Source organism: Nestor notabilis, unplaced genomic scaffold (assembly GCF_000696875.1).
Source record: "Nestor notabilis isolate BGI_N333 unplaced genomic scaffold, ASM69687v1 scaffold14577, whole genome shotgun sequence".
Lineage (NCBI taxonomy): Eukaryota > Metazoa > Chordata > Aves > Psittaciformes > Psittacidae > Nestor > Nestor notabilis.
The window spans coordinates 93,744-112,431 of NW_009935246.1; the positions used below are offsets into that span (position 1 = coordinate 93,744).

Genomic DNA, 18,688 nt, shown 5'->3' on the forward strand with positions numbered 1-18,688 from the left:
GTCATGGGCAGGGACACCTTCCACTAGAGCAGGTTGCTCCAAGCCCCTGTGTCCATCCTGGTCTTGAACACTGCCAGGGATGGGGCAGTCCCAGCTTCTCTGGGCACCCTGTGCCAGCACCTCAGCACCCTCACAGGGAAGAGCTTCTGCCCAAGAGCTCATCTCAGTCTCCCCTCTGGCAGGTTAAAGCCATTCTCCTTGTCCTGTCCCTACAGACCCTTGCCCAAAGCCCCTCTCCAGGTTACCTGTAGCCCCTTTAGGCACTGGAGCTGCTCTAAGGTCTCCCCTTAAGGAGCCTTCTTTTCTCCAGCTGAACCAGCCCAGCCCTCTCAGCCTGGCTCCAGAGTAGAACTGCTCCAGCCCTCGCAGCAGCTCCATGGCCTCCTCCGGTCTCATTCCAACAACTCCATGTCCCTCTAACGTTGGGGGCCCGAGAACTGCACACAGTGCTCCAAGTGATGTCTCACAAGAGCAGAGTAGAAGAGCAGCATTACCTCCCTCAACGTGCTTGGCCACATTCCTTTTGATGCAACCCAGCATACAGCTGGCTTTCTGGAATGAAAGCGCACACTGCTGGGTCACGTTGAGCTTCCTCATTCAAAATACAATTATCTACTAGCAGACCATGTCTTGCTTTGACATGAAATACCACCTGCTTGAGCTATCTCAGGTATTAGTAATCATACAAGTTTACTTTATGTTTCAAAAACTTTTGGCTTTGTTCAAATAACTTAAAAAATAACTTTAAAAGTGTATTAAAACCCTCATCCAAACTTGTATGTGTGTGTCTGTGAGTGGGTATGAATGACAAATCTCCATTTACAGGCTGTGGCTTCCTGATTTATATCCTGATTATAAACAGCTTATGTTAAATCTGATTTTTTTTTTCCTTCAACTTATTTAGTATTGCGAGGGCTACTAACTTATGTTATTTTTCATTTGGGCTTTATTTCTATGTGATATCTTTATCCACATTCCTCTTGGATTGCAGTCTGAGCAATGTTGCCATTTCAGTTACTAAAAGCTGACTGCAAAAATTGATCAGAAAAAGCTGATTTGAAAGACTTTGGTGCCTGGATTTTGAGAAGCAGTTAGAGATTTTATATATAAGTCAATCTTTCAGGGTTTTATTTGTTTGCTTTTTTTAAATTGCCAAATTATTTTCAAGCATTCGTTGAAAGTCAGATACTATTAAGGTATTTGAGCTAGCCACCTGAAAAGACTAGCAGCTTCCTAAATATGTCAACTCAATGAAATCACCGTTTGTTTTGCATGTGATACTGAGCCATCTTGGCTTTCATATCCCTCCTGAAATATGGTAAGCATCTCTTTATTTTGTTCCAGAAGATAGAAAACTCTTTGTGGGCATGCTCAATAAGCAGCAGTCAGAAGATGATGTGCGCAGGCTATTTGAGGCATTTGGCAACATCGAGGAGTGCACGATCCTTCGGGGACCGGATGGCAACAGCAAAGGTAAGGTTATGGTTTGAGTCAAGCTAGACCCAGTCTCAGGGTAGATATCATTTTCTGGTGTGACAAAGTCACTGTGTAGCTGCCAGGAAGCATCTCTTATATTAGGAGTGGTCATATTTGCCAAGGGAGGCTGTTACTTTGCTGGTTGCTGTCTGCTTTTGTGTGAGAGGAAAAACCTGATTGCGCTTAAAAACACATGCTCCTTGTGAGCTGTGTCTTGCCATGTGCAAACTGATGGCTATTACTTGCCCACCAGACAGAGGGTACCCTTTGATCACAGGGCCATATACCTTCACTCAAGATGTGCTTTCCCCCACCCCATTGAACAGGGCAGCTCTTTCTTTGAACAAAGTCTGGGTTGCTATTTTACATATTGGCTCAATGGCTCCACCATTATCTCTGCTTACTTCTCACCCACTGGCCGCAGGTGTTCCCCCTTCTTCACTTGGTCTTTGCATAGACACATGTTAGCCAGTCATCACAACTGCAAAGTTATAGGTGCCTGTTTAAATATTACACCCAGCAGACATTTGCCATGTGAAACATGAAAATTCTTCATCGCAAAACTAGGTACTTTACTTCCTTCCACTTTTTGGCATCACTTGCTATCTGAAGAGCACAAAGGATCCTCTGCTAGATCCAAAGTGTAAGAACGAGGCTTCTCTCTTGAATAGGAGGGTCATTTTTTTCCCCGTCAGTCTCCAGACAAAGTAACTTCAATTTGAATAGGAAGCCTTCCTCTCTTGACAGTATAATGTGTCCATTAAATATTGATCTGCATATAATATATCATAAGCTGTGCTGGAATGTGCAGCACCAGAGAAGAGACCAGTTCTGTGGGTGCAGTTCATATCTCACTGGATATTTTGACATGTGACAACATCAGCCAGCAGATTTTTGCAATGGGAAGGCAAAAAATCCAAATCACAGTGATACACTGGAGAAAGGTATTGCTGTTCCATAAAATCATTGGCAGACAAAAAAGACTTCACACCAGCATTACAGGGCAGCTGTTTGATATACATCAATAAAGCTCAGCCTTCCTCATATAAATGGCTGAAAATAAACCATGGGCACCTTCCTTCAATTGTATAGTTACTTTAATTCCATGAGACCCAAAGACAGGGGCTGCCTCACTGGAAAGCGGTAAGCTAGGTTGGACTAGAGGACCTCCAACCATCGTAACGGCAGGCAGTTAAACACTTCATTCACTGAACAAATCAGTAAATTGGAGAAGAGCAAGAAAGTATATATCTGCCTCCGCCTAGAATTGTATAGAACAAAATCTAATGACAAAGGAGTTAAACAGAGTAATAATAAAGGCAATAAAGTCTAAGATCTGTATGAAACAGATTTCAAAGTAAATCCAACCCACAGAGTTTTATTCATGCTTGCTCTATCTTTTTTTATCTTTTTCTTAAACAATTTCATTACAAGTCTGAATCTGAGTGGCAGCTCCATATTGCTAACCAGTTTAATTATTAGTGCTAGCGGGCTGCAGTCTCAGGCTTGCATTTCACCGAGCTGTTTGGGATCAATACTGAGCCTTGACAGAGTTAATATTACCAGCTTCCATTTGCTGGTGCTATTTACTGGGAATGTGAGGCTCCTAATTTACACACACACAGTTACATACACGCACACACACACACGGCGCAGTCAATCCAACAGAAAACTTAAGGCTAGTGCCCTTATCTTAGAAGACAGTCAGGCAAGCCACAACTCCCACAAAGTTATTCCCAGTCTGTAATGTTTTCCATCTGCTAGAAACCAATATGTGACACACATGGCTTGTGAGCAACTTATTTTGGGTAAAGCCCATAAGGCTTAAATTCTACCTAAATTAATATCTAAGCAGACTGTCTAAGTGCCAGAGAGAAATCAGATCCCATAGACCTCAATCCAACACAACCACTACGTGAAGGAGTCCTCAGGTGAGGAAGCTGAAGTGAATCCAGTTCAGGCGGCCAGCAGGACCTGCAGGGTCTGCATTGCTGCTCTCTGGATAGTCTCTTCCCTCAACCCCCCTATTTTTCCTCTGTTCAGCATTTGTCTAGTTCAGTAACTCAGAAAGCAAAGATTTTCCCAGAAGTTCCACAAGAGGAGTCTTAACACCCTCTGCAATTATAACCTTAGGCCCTGACTCTGCAGTCTCATCTGAGCTGACAGTAAGAACAGCCCTTCCAGCTCTATAATCTGGAAGTAAGAAAACAAAAAATCTTAAGCACATCTATCTCCTTGTTCAGCACAGGTTATATATATGTGTGTCAAAATCCCTTCAAAGGTCAGATCTGCTCCTGAAAAAGAGACACCATTTTTCTGAGGAGAGTGACGTGCCTTATGTCCCTCCACGGCTCATGAGTCCTGTAGTCAGTTCTGGTGACAATAGAAAGGAAGGAGATTCTGTGTACATTTGGTGTTGTGTACAGACGCCATCACATTGAACACACAAACAAAAGGACCAAAAAATTTGGGATCTCTTTTATTAACTTGACATTGTACACCAGTAAAAGCTGAATTTTCCTTTGTCCTGCTACCTTAAAACCTACTGAAAGCAGTAAGAGGAAGCAGTAGGAGGGACATCATTAGCATCTTGGGCAATAAAGAAGATGAATGCCTTCTACTCCTTTTATTCCCACCTTTATCCAGCTCCACAGATCCATCAGGTTCCTCAGCACAGGGATGAATTTCACCTGAAGAGTGTGAAGCCTTCAATATTACAGCAACACTGCAGCCAAAAATCCTGCTCTAAATGCAATGGGTGACTGGAGCTGGAAAGCTTTTGTATATTTGCTAATCAGCATCTTCTTTTTAGAGGCTGAAAGTACAAAAGAATCTCTGCAAATAATTAAACACCCTAATTCTGGATTATCTCTGATTAATGAAGAGGAAGGCACAGTATCTCAGGAGCCTGGGAATGCTGGGCTGCGATTATGTCATAATTGATCTCTATTGTTTCCAGCTGAAGTTTATCTATCTCATTTTCTCATGATTGTCTCCTCTCAGCTCCTTATAAATTAGATCCAACTATTAGCAACAATCATTGTGCTTTTCCTGAAATACAGTCTGAGCAGTGCTGAGAGTGTAATGCAATGTGAAGGGCTCCTAACTGTAAGCCAATTTCCTATGTCTGCTTATTTTTAGAAGGGGCTATCACTGCTTTTTTCGATCTCACTTCTATCAGCCCGCAGTGATGATACTGGGGACCTTTGGGGCTCATTCTTCATGTTTGCAAGTGGGGTGTTCTAATGCTTCAGCTTTTACCCCGCACTGTATGGTTCCATGAGGAGGTATGGACCTTCTAAAGAGTCTGCAAAGGGAATAAAGGAGAGTTGTCCCATTGTTAGGACTGGCATACCCTGTGCAGTGATCTGCACCCCTTCAGGGAAACAGCTAGGGCTTTGCAAATTGATTAAAAGCTCAAATGTCTTTAGTGGTAATAGAAGGGGATGGAAGCCAGAACTTCTCAGATCTCTCCCAATCTGTTCCAAAAACCGCCTTAGCATATGGAAATTACTCTTCCTCTCTCTGAGTCAGTTTGCTTGTAGCTAAGAGTGTTAGCAATACTTTCCCCCACTCCAGTGGTGCATGTGACCCTTTGAAGTGTTGATCATTTCTGCACACTAGCACGTATTCATAAAAGCACCTTTCTGACCTAAAACATTGTGTAAGAATTCGGTATGAGATTCCTCACATGGCAATGCAGGCTGGGGAGGCACTGCCTACGTTTCTCTCAAGTCCAGAGGAAAGCACCCATACAGGTACTGGCTCTGCAGCTATGGAAGTCTAAGATCCAAATTTTGGTGGTGGTTGTGAGCTGATAATCTTCACATGCAGATCTCTCCGATCCCTGCTTCTCCATCAGAAGCTGTCTCAGGCTTTGTCAAACCAAAGAGGTTTGGAGCCAAGACAAACTCTGAGCAGTCCTCATGAAACTTTACCAGACAGTGGTATGGTGAGGTACCTTGTGGGTCTGGAGTAACCTGAATGTCTTCTATACATTTGACCTGTGTTTGTAACAAGTGTGTTTTGCTTTCTGATAACTTTTATGCACTTCCTTACTGATTCTCACAACCCCAGAGAGAGAAGCATCCAGCATTAAGTCTGATACACATAAAAGAAAACTAATTTTCATGCAATAAATTGTAAAATTGTGCAGCAATCTGCCATGGGAAGCTGAGGAGGTTAAAACATAAGTGGATTCAAAATGTACTTGCTAAGTTTGTGCCCATCAGTGCCCATTACACGAAGTGTGGCAATCCTGGATGCAGCTTTGCCTCAACAGGTTCTCAGGCTGCTGAGACTGGACTTTAGAAAAGAATAACCAGGAGCACATTTGCTCATTATACTTTCTCCACAACCATCCTTATTGACCAGTTCTGAGGTCGAGATATTCAGCTAAGTGGACTTTCGTGGTACCCATGCAACTTTTCTTACATTTTTTTTTTCTTCTTCCAGGGTGTGCGTTTGTGAAATACTCTTCACATGCAGAGGCCCAAGCAGCCATCAATGCCTTGCATGGCAGCCAGACAATGCCGGTGAGTAGCTCTGTGACATGGGCAATGAGGATTAGTCCAGCCTTTGCTGCCCTGTGGCCTGATGGAGAAGGAGGGGTGATTTATGTGTTCTGTAACTCATCTTCCAGAAAGGATGGGTAACAGCTCGGGCATGTAAGGCTTTAGGTGTTCTTAACTCATCAGTGGAAAGACCAGGATGTCACTGTTTCACACAGGTGCAGAACACCAACGGGTGCTGTGTTCTGTTACCTGAAGTTCTGAAAAAATGACATATGGTTCACAGATGACAAAAACATTCAGTCAAACTCACTGTAAGTGTAACCTTTCAAGTTTCAGAGGGATGAATGAAGTGGAAAGCTTTGTCTAAGAGCTTCTTCAGTTTTTCCTTCCCCAAAGAGTCTCTGCCTCTACATGAAGCTTAGGCAGCCTTTTGCCAATATACTCAGCAGAGAGCAGCTTGTTCACTAGAAGCTAGAGACAAATCACACAGTGATGGGTGCCTCTCACTGCTACTACAAAAGCGTAATATAAATGTGGTCCCTACATTCAACTTTTGAAGGACAATCAGACTAACTAATGCATTGTCCAGGAACTTTTGAGGGATCATTCCACTTGGACAAATACCTAGTAATACGCGGTTTGAGCCTGATAGTTCAGGAAAGTAGAAGTGAAGATCTATTTTCTATGCAAAAAGTTATTTGAACACCATCACACAGACCCAGAGGAATGTAAGACAAGCCACTGTCAGTGAGAAGGACAATCTGGTGCAACATGTTTTGGTTTATTATAACAGTATATTATTTTTATTACTAATTATTCACAGTGTAAATCATGAAAGACTAAGAAGTCTGTTGACAACTTGGAAAAGACACAGGAAAGCTCAATAAAAAATATTCAAGAGAGTAAAATCTCCCTTTCAGTAAGAGACTCTAATGTAAATTCATTAATTTATCCAAATAAGATTAAAGTTGGCCTGGCAGATTGTCTCTAGATCTTTGCAGGAACAAAAATGGAAAACTCTTCACAGGGGAAAAGGTTTCTAAAAGTAGCAAATCATCAAGATCTCATTTTTTGGAACCCCATCTTAGACAAATCAGTTTAAAAATGGTACATGTTTACCAGTGATAGCACTGAAAAAATCTCCTTAATGATGGGGGTCTTGGTTTTTTGAAGCATTGCGATACTCTTAGGATTCTCTTCCTAAAAGATTCTTTCTAACAAAACCAGATGTTGAGCTTGACATTGACATCCTGTAGTGAAATATAATGGACATCTTTCCTGAGACTGTTCAAAGAGGTAATTTTAATGACTTTCTTTCAGACTTTGACACAAGGTGATCGTGTCTATAAAGGCAGATCAGGAATTGGAGTTCCATAGGGTGTGATACCACAAAAAAGAGTAAGAAAAACTCAGTCTCTGTCCCAAAAATCTTGCAAATTCCTGTGACAAAGGTGACAGGAAGATAGGCTAAAACAGACAAAACCCAAAGAGAGTTGAAGATTTTATCTAGATCTAGGATACCCAAAATATCCTTATCCTTCCACAGCCCTTATCCATCCTACTTTCAGCACATTTTATATAAGTAAAAAAAATACTCTTCTCTCAACAACTTGGGAGCAAATTTCTGTTCCATCCTGCTGATATCAACTGGGCTTAAAATGTGCAAAATAATGAAGAATTTGTCCATTTCATGCGTCAGGTTTTTATGGGACCATTTTTACTGTTGACTTACTTGACTGAAACAGCTGATACAGAAATGTTCATGAATAACCAGACATGAGCATCTGAAAAGTATCACAATTTGACTCTTTACCAGACGCACATCCCAGGCTCACAATCAAGTTTCCATGGCTTGACAAGTTTCCATGAATTGGCTGAACCTCAGCAGCAATCCACAAACCTGCTCTTAGTTCACAGGAAAAGCAAGTAGAAAACAATTCATTTCATCCTCTTCATTATAAGCTCAGTTATTCAGTGTTGCCGTGTAGCTCCCATGAGCTACATGCCAGCACATGGGCAGTTACCATGGTTCGGCAGACTAGTGAAGACCTGTTGACTGACCACCACTTGATCAAGGCTTAGAACACACTTTTTTCTCCACAGGACCTCAAAATTTCTCAGGCATTTTGAATGAGATGGGCCAGATCCTGCAAGTGATCACCGTTCCCATTCTCATTTTCATGGTGCTTCGGGGTGTGCAGCTTCTTTCAGGGCTTGGATGTTCACAGGGAAATGCAGCCACCTCGTGGTGAGACGGCGACGTAGCCCTCGTCCTTGGAAAGGAGGGGTGCATTGCTGCCATCTTCCTTCAGTCCCCCCTCCCATTCCTCTCACCATTAGGACTGGCCTCATTTGTCCGGCTGCGGTGCCAACTCAAAGTTATTCCTGTGGTTCAGCCAATTTAAACGCCTCTTGCTGTGTCCTTGTGTACTACCAACGGGGCATCCATCATCATTCTTGTCAGGTCTCGAGCCGTTCGTTCCTGCGGCACACTCCTGTTTCTCCACAGCTGTCAGGATTATTGCTCTACTGTGACTTCCTGTTCACACAACATATGTTGCCTAATAGTTTCAAAAGGCAACTTTCTTTTATGAAAGTTTTTTGGGGGTTGTTTTTCTTTTTTTAATTAACCTTTCCTTGGACAGGTGCCTGACCACCATCCATCACAAGACCACTTGTCTATGTAAGGCACTTGTTTCTTCTAAGGGCCAACTGAACAGCTCTACAGCTTTACAATTTTCACACAATCAGTTAATTTTAAATATAACTTTCCCCAAACCCCTTACTTTTGGGCAGGCCCAAAGTTCCTTCAGTATCTACCTGCCAAAGAGATTTTGGGGGTTCTATAAAATCATATTGCCTATCAACTCATCAGCTTTATGATAGTGTTATACTTGACCTCCATGTCTTCCTTCATGACAGATCATACTGTACTTTTGTATCTATTTATAACAATTTTATTCCCTTTACTTTTAGCTTGGCTACTCTCTCACTTCCAGTCTCTCTTCCCCATCAACATGGGGGCATAAACATGTCTCTTCAAGTGATTCTCTTCCCTTCCTCATCCAAGCCTTACCCCTAGCAGCCTTGCCCACCAACACAAATTCACCTACGATTTCTATAGTGACAGCTTGCAGATCTAACATCTCTACTGCAGGACTGACTCCTGTCCAAACTAAAATCTTGGCCTGTCTTTCCACTATCTCCTAATGGAAGTCTAGCTGTCAGATCAAGCTCCTCTCCTCTCTCCTCAGCCTCCATTCTCAAACAATGTGGACAACATTATCATCCTACCTGTGAGTCATGCTTCTACCTAGGTATCATCTTCATCTTGGTTTTCTCTTTTTCTCCATGTCTTCATAGATGGGAAATAGACAGATATTGAAGAGTTGTTCTGTACAACACGCCTAAAACATCTAAGATATGGCCTTGTCCATCTAGCCATGCAGAATAAACTCTGCTCCACACATCATCATGCATCTCTAAACTACAGTAGCCTTTATCCTGTACCCAGAAATTGCACAGGGTTAAAAACTATACTACTGTTGCATCTTTCTCACTATGTCACCCACTGTGGCACTTCAGAATATCTTTTGTTATTAATTGTCTCCTGGAAGGGGTAGAACAGTACTGTTTATCTACTTTTTCTGCACAGAGGTGAGAAGTAAAGAGTGTGATTCATCTGATTTAGCTTTAACAGTCTAAAAGTTTGTAATCTATTCTAAACATCATCCAGCATTCCTACAAAAGGAAAGAGAGAGGGACATTTCTATGTATTTGTGCATTCTTCCCTTTATCTATCCATGCTAGGATGGACCAAATCACCTTCTGTGCATGCTTGTCCCTATCATTAATTATAACGGAGATCTTCATAACGGCATTAGACTGGATACCTGAGGTGGGACTCGTCTCACCTAATTTGAGACATCCAGAAGCTAAGGAACTATGCCTGAGGTTGTCATCTAAGTGTTTGTCATCTAAGTTTCTACTCTAATCAATAGAAAGAAATAGATACCTCTGGAGGAATTCTATTTTACAGAAATACATTTTGAAATCTGTCATACCAAAACCCAAGTAGAAGTGTGCTTTTTAGTTAACTTGAGGTGTCAGATTCCTGTGGTCTGCCAGTTCCAAAATAATGTTCTTCATCCAAAGTGCAACTTAGAATGAAAAAGGACCCATCCTTCTTAAAAGCTAAAAATACTTATTTCCTGCAGCTGTCTCGGAGCCTACGATTGCCTTTGCCACCCTGAAATTATTCTGCTTCACTTGTCACTGCCACAGCTCGAGCTGAAGCTCTAGACCTAGGGTGACTCCATACCAGCAGATATTAGCCACCTACAAGTCAGATATTAAAGCTGTTGACTTGGCCTCTTGTCTGATGGTGATTCCTCACACATAGCTCAAACAGGCTGAGCCAGGGAAGCATCTTCTTCCCCTCTGACTATGGAAGGAGCTGAACTGATTGTGCAGCTTAGGGTGGAAACCTGACTTCATGTCCAGTGTGAGGGGAGCTGAATTCTACTTTGGATGCTTGCTGCCCAAGCAAAACAATTTGGAATTGAGAAAGTAGGCATCCCACATCTGAGTCCTCTGACTCCTGATCTGCTATGTGTACTGTTAACTTGTCTAATACTCTAACAGTCGGCACTATGTTCATCCTGTATCTTTCTTCAATTCATGACATTTAAGGCCATTAAGACCTCCAGAACGCTGTAAATTGGCTTCCAGCACCACACAGGCCAAGTCCTCTTTTATTTTATATAGAAGTCTTCAACATCTTGGTCAAACCACAGCATTTCTTCTGCATCCAGGCAATAGCATCCCAAGTCTATCTATGCCTGGCTGAACATCTTCCATGAAAATTACTTTTCGGATGGAATCCTTGGTTTTGTGAAAAGAAAGGGAAATGAAAGATTTGGATACAAGCATCGAGCAGATGTCTGCTTTTCAGAGAAAGATTCAACTTAGCTGAACTTGAAAAAAAAGTACTGAAACCCACAACTTTGTTCACTTGGGGGTTTTAATCTCAACATTTTTCTGTGCAGCTCTTATCAACACAAATGACAAAACCAACTTCAAGCCTCTGTTCAGGGACCACCTCTATCAAATTATGCAATTACTGTTCAGTGTTCTTAGGCAACAGACTGATTAGATCTCTAATTGTTGTATCTAATATTTTTTTTTTATTAATTAAGAGAATAAGAATGACACAACACTTTGAACAAGGTTGACTTTCAGCCTCCACCCATCATGTTCTTTAGAAGTCCAACTATAGCACCAAAATACCCAGAGAAACATGATTATAGTCAGATGAAAGGATTCTTTTCTTGCCTTATACAATGTAATATCTACCCTCTCATACCATTAGAGAGTTTTACTATTAATTAAGCTGGAGGAATTTTTTCACCTGCTTGCTTTACCAGATGCAAGTGACTTAAATATGAGATTATCAAAAATTGCCCCAGGAAACAAGTGTCATTGTCAGAACACCACGTGCAGGGGCCCTCTTTCAAACTAATGACAAACGGGACCCCAGTTCTCATGTTCCTGGCTTTGAATGCTCAGTCACCCTGGCAAAGGGAGCAACCCCAGCTCCCATTTGTGACTGCTGTTATTATTGCTGTGCATTGCTATGGTGCAGTTACAACTTTGCAAAGCACCACGGAGCTGCCTTCAGATAGTCCCATCACAGAAGCTGGTGGAGCAGCTGTTCTCACCCCCTGTCAACACAGCAGAGAAATATCTAGGTGAATTAGGGATGAGAGGGAAAGCCGTGAGAGCCTGCAGAAGGAGCTCTGAGCAGGTGGAGGAAAGAAGGAAAATAGGCCTTTGTGGGCATGATGAAGTTGTATCCTGGGCGCCTCACTTGCGGAGCGATGGGAAGCGGCTGTTATGATGTGTGCAGGCTGGCACCAAAGCGCTGAGTCGGCAGAAACTCCCTGGGAGGAGCAGCATTGCGGCTCCGGTGAGTGGGGGGCCACAATGCCGTGGATCAGCTGAGGTATTTTTAACAATTATTTTGATATAAACAGCTCTGAACTTGAGGAGCTCCATGTAAATGGGAAGCAGTGGGGCTTGTAATTAGATTTGTGTACACTTTCATAAATTGCTGGGAAACATCAAAGCCGTGATAGAAGGCTGTGGTGCACTTTATTTCCTTCTTCTGTTCTTCTGTTAATTGAATGGTTGATGTGTGGATAGGAAGTGTTGGCTTCGCGGAGTACTATTTACAGACCCGCTGACAGCTGCACTGTGAAAATTAACAGGAACAGAGCAGCCTCTGTCACAGCTCTTCCCATGAGGGACTTGCTTCAAATTAGATCATTTCTTTCATAGGAGAAACTTTCCTTGTCTCTCCTCCGTTCTTCACAAATATGCACGCACATCCAGCTGCACACTCCCTTTCTCCCTTCAGGCTCATGGCAGCCTTTAGTGCTCAGAAGGAGGGTTTGTCATTTCCACGAAGTTGGGGAGTTCGACTCCAGTTCAAAACTTGCAGCATACTCCACTTGCAGCAAGACACATCTTCAGGAAGTCAACTAAATCTGTGAGCTGGACGCGTGGAGCCGCAGCTTCATGTTTGCAGGTCTCACCTCAACACATACATGCTCTTCACCCTCTTAGAAAGGGATTTCCTCTCTAGCCTACTACTGTCGGAACCAGTGGTATTCTGTGGTTATTGTTCATCTTACATGGAAGTGCTGTGTGCTAAGCACCTTACAAACCTCTTATAGGAATGTTCCCACACTCAGAAGCAAATGAAGAAGCAATCAACTGGCTTATTCAGCCAGGATTGACCTGACTGAATTACATCAAATTGTTGGTCAAAGTATAAAACTTCAGGGTCACCCATAGTCTTACCATCTATACTTCTCTTACATTGGATGGAGAGAGACTAGCAGCTCAGAAAGACACGTGTCTGTCTTAACTAGTTGATGGTTCAGAACAGATGCCCCAAATGGTGGCAATTAGGTCATCTGAGTGTCTCGTTAATGGACAAGACACAAGAGATAAGCAAAAGAAGCAACAATACTATGTATGGGAATTAACTGGTCTTATACACAATTGATCAGTGTATTTATCCAGTTGGTAGCCAAAGTCACAGCAATTCTTGTCCCTGGTAGTGCTAGAGAAGTAATAACCAGTGAATTTTTGAGCATCTGAATCTTAGTATTTACTTAATCTGGAAAACATAGAATTGAGGTCAAACTTGAAGCCATCAGTCCATCACCACACTTCCCATGGGTGTCTTCAAAATATCCAGGTAACATCAACAGAACCTTAGACAAATCAGTAATATAAATAGATAACCATTAAACAGATCACTATTCAGAGTATCAATTAACCAACAAAATTTACCCTCATTGAGATTCCCGCATGGGCTTAAGTTCTCAGTTAATAAAAGCCTCCTTGTGACAGTTGGTAGAGACATAGAGAGTCGCTGACCCTCTCAGACTGTCAGGGTAAATAGGAAGTGAGAAAGTCATTAAACTTTACTTTTACATGATCACAGAACCATAAAGGGGGGATTTTCAAATGCTATTCCTGGTGAAAGTTAATTAGAGCCCAGAATCTAATTGCCCTTCATGCCTTATAGTTGAATTTGCCCTAAAGTTACTTGCCCAAAGTCACAAAGTCCAGGGCACAGTGGAATATCATCGATGCATGTCCATCTGCTCAAGTTAATACAGAAGGCTGAGGCCTTGTTTTACACTGTTGATGTTAGAGAAACTAACAGAAGAGAACAGAGATGCCAATTCAGACCCATTTATTTTTGTCTTTACTGTTGATATTCTGCTTTCTAAAGAACATGCACTCCATGCAGTGCCTTTGTGTAACACACAGACTGGCTTGTTTAACTCAGACCAAGGCACAGCACATACATTCTTTCTATTAAAAAACAATACATCAGGAACCCATTCATAACTCAGCAGCAGCAGAACTGGCCCTCCTTCCGGCAATGAATGATTTTTCTGAATATGCTACCTAAACACCATCTATAAGGTCATGTGTTATTCTTTGGGATGAAAGAAGCAATGGATGTGTAATACCTAGATGTTAATTTGCAATCATTTCTTCCACCATAATCCAATGGCTCTTGATAGCCCAGACTTGTTTTTCTTAGGGCAGTGGGTTCTGGATGGAGGAGGACTAAGGTTCATAAGGCATCCCACCCAACTGCTGCCACCAAGACAGCAGGTTTTAGAACATTTGGGCCAGTGGTTTCCCAGGGTTACCCAATTTCCTTTAATTCTTTCCATTAAAAAAATCATAAGACCATGTTCCCTGCCTCTTCCCTTGTTGCATAAATGAACTAATAAATCACATGTCTCAGGGTCCCAAAACAGAAATCCAGGCAGCCTGGCTGCCTGACAGGGGGTATGAATCATACTGGCACCAAAGATGTCCTTTACTTCTCAAGCCACGTAACCATAGCCACACAGGCACTCAGCAGGACAGCAAAGAGACCGCTGGGATGTGACAGGCTTCACTCACTGTCTTCCCAGGGTTTCCTAGCTCCCCCTGAACTGCAGTGTTCATTGTTTCCAAATGGGATAAGAGGGATAACTGCTCATGAGACACATGGCTTCAGCCTAGACAAAAGGATGTAACTGGCACTGTAATGTCTCCTTATAGGTCCAAGGGAGTTTGGGAACTAAATCAGTAATCACGGAGGTGGACGGGAGAAAGAGGGAGCAGGACAGTGACATTGCCAAGCATTGTTCAAGTCCTGGTGCCAGCAGCAGCCCCTGCAAGGCTCACTGCACTCAACACTCATCTCGTCTTGATGAAATGAGGACTTGTAGGGGCTAAAATAATTCACAATCACTGACCTTTCAGTGATACCAGAGACATTGATAAGCCTCCAGCCTGGGAGGCATAAAACAGTCCCTGCCTAGCAGAAGTGTTTCGACTCTACTGGAGGGCATCCCTCCAGTAGGTACCACTACTCACTCGTACTCTAACAGAGACATGCTTTTTCCACCACAGAGAGGAATGAAGATGGCAGCATTAGGTCTTTACTGCTCTGCTTGGTTTGGAGGGGTTTCTTTCTTCCCCCTTCTTCACTTCATCTGTATTTTGCTCCAAAGAAAGATCTTCCCTTTGATTTAAGTGGTCTGTGAACCAACATTAAATCACTCTGGATGCTTCTGCTTGTTTCTCTTTAATCCACTCCTTCCCAGCCCTCCTTAGGCGTGTTGTCTGGGTTGTTAACACGCATTGTAAGGAAAACAGGAAGATCTCAGTAATTAGTAGACTGCTATCCCTATCTAGAACACAGACAGCATTAAGTGACTCAGTAGCTGTTGCCCAAATGGGTTTTGCAAAAGTCAAAACGAACTTTGAAATGGCAAGTATTAAGATCAAAACAGTAACTTTCAGAGAATACTCTCGGTTAAAGTCCACAGTGCACAAATTCAAAGCAATCTACCAGACATCAATGTCTTTGCCTCAGACATCCCCTGGCAAATGAAGGCAGGTAGATGAATATGTTTGACTTCCCCTCCCCAGGGTCTGTGTGGTACTCAAAGGAAAGCCTCACCTAACAGCAACAAGACACATTTTAGTCTTCTTGGAGTGGAATACAGAAAGGGCAGATCCTTCAGCATAAACCAGCTTCTTACTCCACCAAAACTAGCAGAGCTTCAGCTGACCACCTGATTCACTATAGTAAAGCATGACTTATACCACCCTACAGGCAGAGTAGTTTATCCATTAATGACCCTTTAATTCGTTGTACAGCGCTTGGAGATCTTCAGTTTAAATATGCTGCAAAAATTCAAATACTCCTTACTATGCCAGTCAAGCAGCACATTTTACACCATGTCATAGAGCATGACAGCGGTCTGGGATGACAAGTCATGTGCAGCGTGTTTGGAACACAGTGCTGCTGAAATGTTTCTTTATGTCACACGCACAGTTGAAATGTATCTGCCCAGCTTGCCAGCCCTTCCTCAACATCTGTTTCTTTCCAAGTCATCTTAGGTTGTTCATCTCCTTATTATGAACTGCCAAGGAAGAGTGAAGCTCATGTGTGCAGCGTCCTGAAGTATCAGGGGCTCCATACCTGATTGTGATGTTTCCTTGCTGTGACAATAGACGATTCCCTTTATGGCTCTGAAATGATTCCAATTCTTTTCTTTTCATCCTTGCCTATTTAGAAGGAGAGATCAAGCAGATATTAGCTTTCACGGGGCTCTATGCTGCAGCTACCAAACATTTTCTCAATAGTAATAGTAATTTATAAAAATAAAATTACTTCCGTTATCGTTCACTGCTGTAAGGATATTTTGAGGGGAAGTATATTTTAGTAAATACAGAACTAAACACACCTTATCTTCCAACTATGTTACTCTTACTGCACAAGGGAAACCTATAACTTTTTTTTTTTAATTATGGATTTTAAGTTTTTATCAAAACAGACACAAAAGGATTGTTTATAGCTTTCATATACCTAAATAGCAGGTAAGAATTCCCAGTTTATTGGTATAACAACACTTTTAATTTCATAATGCATTAAGGAGGGCGAATGATTCTTTGAAGACTTTTATCATCCATAGACTAAGCTGGAAAATGCAGAGCTGCTTGAAGAACTCTGCTTTGAAGTTTAGGTTGTTTGAGTGCCTAGCTTTGATTTGAGGGGCATACTAATACCTGGGTTATATATTGAGTTCTTTCTAATTAGAATTAGGTAGGATGCCATCCAGAGTCAATGATTCTGTTGCCCTGTGGAAAGCAATAACTTTAGCTCAGCGAGGAAAGACACCTGCTAAGCAGCGTATGGGCAAGTAAAACCTAAGTCACGCTTCCACTCCAAATAAATTACAGCTCCAGAGACTTGTGAAGGGAAGTACCTGCAGCAACTCTCTCTGCTTAGACATTGCATGAAGAATACCCTCTACTAAGGGAGCAGCATTATCAAAGGGTCTGCCACTCCAGCCCTAGATGAATACTTCCTTTCCCTGTTCTGTCTCTGCCAGTCTCATCTCAAGTGTGTCTAAACCAGTTCTCAGGACTGTACCGGGGAAATAGCTCCTAGTGACTGCCATCCTACTCATCTTTCAGATGAGACACAAAATTGAAGCCATGAGTACAGAAAAACATAGAATATTTCTCACAAGAGGAGAGGCATGTTAGTACTGTTCTTCTGGCCATCTTCCAGCATGGGTAATTACATTTCTACCTAGCTAAAATTCCCTCTGCTGTACAGTTTTAATTGGACAGTAGTTTGTTTTTTGCTTGTCTGAAATCCCAGGTTGGGGTCAACCCCCCACTGGTTAATTCAGCAGCCCTGTTTTCAGCAGAGCTACACAGGCATTTCATAAAAAAATACCCGGTTTTGTTTTCAGACCTAGGAGGCATCATAAAAATGGCCTTATCTGAGAGAGCCCAAAGCAAAGGAATTCTCCTCTGGCTTTCAGACCCTAATGCCAAGGATCCCTGTGTGGAAATGCTACCCTGAATGGCTTGCTGAAGGTCAGCATCCTCCCAGCTCTGCTTTGCAGTTGCAAAGGGAGTGCTAAGGCAAAATTTCCAGCACAAGCAATCCCATTCAGGTGGTGACACCTAGGAAGGTAGACTGATTGCCCCAGTAAGAAGTATCCAGCAGCACCTATCCGCTTAAGCATTTTAGCTGGTGTGTATGGCTGATGTTCTGGAAGGTACTTAACAGGATCTGCACCTTCATATCTCTTATACTCAAGAGCTTTATTCACTGCACCTTTAACATAATAAGCCTCTTTAAAAAATATTTTCGGCCCAAAACCTTTTACTGGCTCCATTCGAGCTAACCAAGATATAAAAGTCCACCTGTATGACAGAGACACCCTTGCAGTAGAGTACTTAACTGTATGCTTACCTCCAATAGGACATTCACTAAGCTTAAAGTGAAACATGGTTTAATGGCTTTGTTGAATTAGGCCCAGACTCAGCCATTTTGCAAGAAAAAGATGTCTAAAAATTTGTAGAGATCAGTAGCCTATGGAGTCAGAGCAGAGTTACAGGGATGACAGAAAAAGAAAATTCAGACATATTTCGCAAGGAAACATCTTCACAAAACTTTTCGTATGAATATTGTTCTAGAGAGAAACAACTTTCCCTGAGGCCATGCAGTATTATTCGCTCTCCTGAAAAGCTTTTGCTTAATTTGTGTATACACTGCATTTGGAAGGCCATAACTAATGGGAAACAGTCCCAACAACCAGGCAAAAGATTTGTTTTCCTTCGCCTTTAAATGAAATATCAATGGATGGATATTTTATTTTTAGTTGAATATGAAATTTCACAAGCGACCTGTCAAGCTCCCGTTTTCAAGAATGACTTTATTTCACACATCAAGACAGGCTGGGAAATTAGTTTTTCCCACAGAGGACTCTGATTAGGGATTACAAAGTGAGTGTGGCGCAGAGTGATTTTTCCTCCATCTTTTCCCTCGCCCTGCCAGCCTAGAGAGCATGTGACTGCTGACTAAGGGGAGCAATTCATTACCGCACATGGGAGTTAGACGGGAAGCGAGATAGTTGTGTTAAGTAGACTTGCTGGCCCAAGAGAGAGGAGGGAAAGCATAATAATACTTAACCCTTATAGTATTCTTTTCATCAGTAGATATCAAAGCACTTGAAAAAGGAGGTTGATTTGTTGGAAAGGAGATAAATGTCAATTCCAAATAGCCTTTTGCAGAGGCACCAGCAGGA

General features: G+C 42.2%; 1 protein-coding gene across 1 annotated transcript in view; it reads left to right on the forward strand.

Moving 5' to 3' along the window:
• Positions 1–1,344: 1,344 nt before the first annotated feature.
• The window catches only part of LOC104408222 (CUGBP Elav-like family member 4), a gene marked incomplete at both ends in the record, with an annotated part of 20,807 nt that continues 3,463 nt past the window's right edge, over positions 1,345–18,688 (forward strand). The window contains 2 exons of the mRNA XM_010017756.1: positions 1,345–1,473; positions 5,932–6,011. Of these exons, the coding sequence (XP_010016058.1) occupies positions 1,345–1,473; positions 5,932–6,011 (209 nt within the window). The remainder of the gene's footprint in view (positions 1,474–5,931; positions 6,012–18,688) is intronic.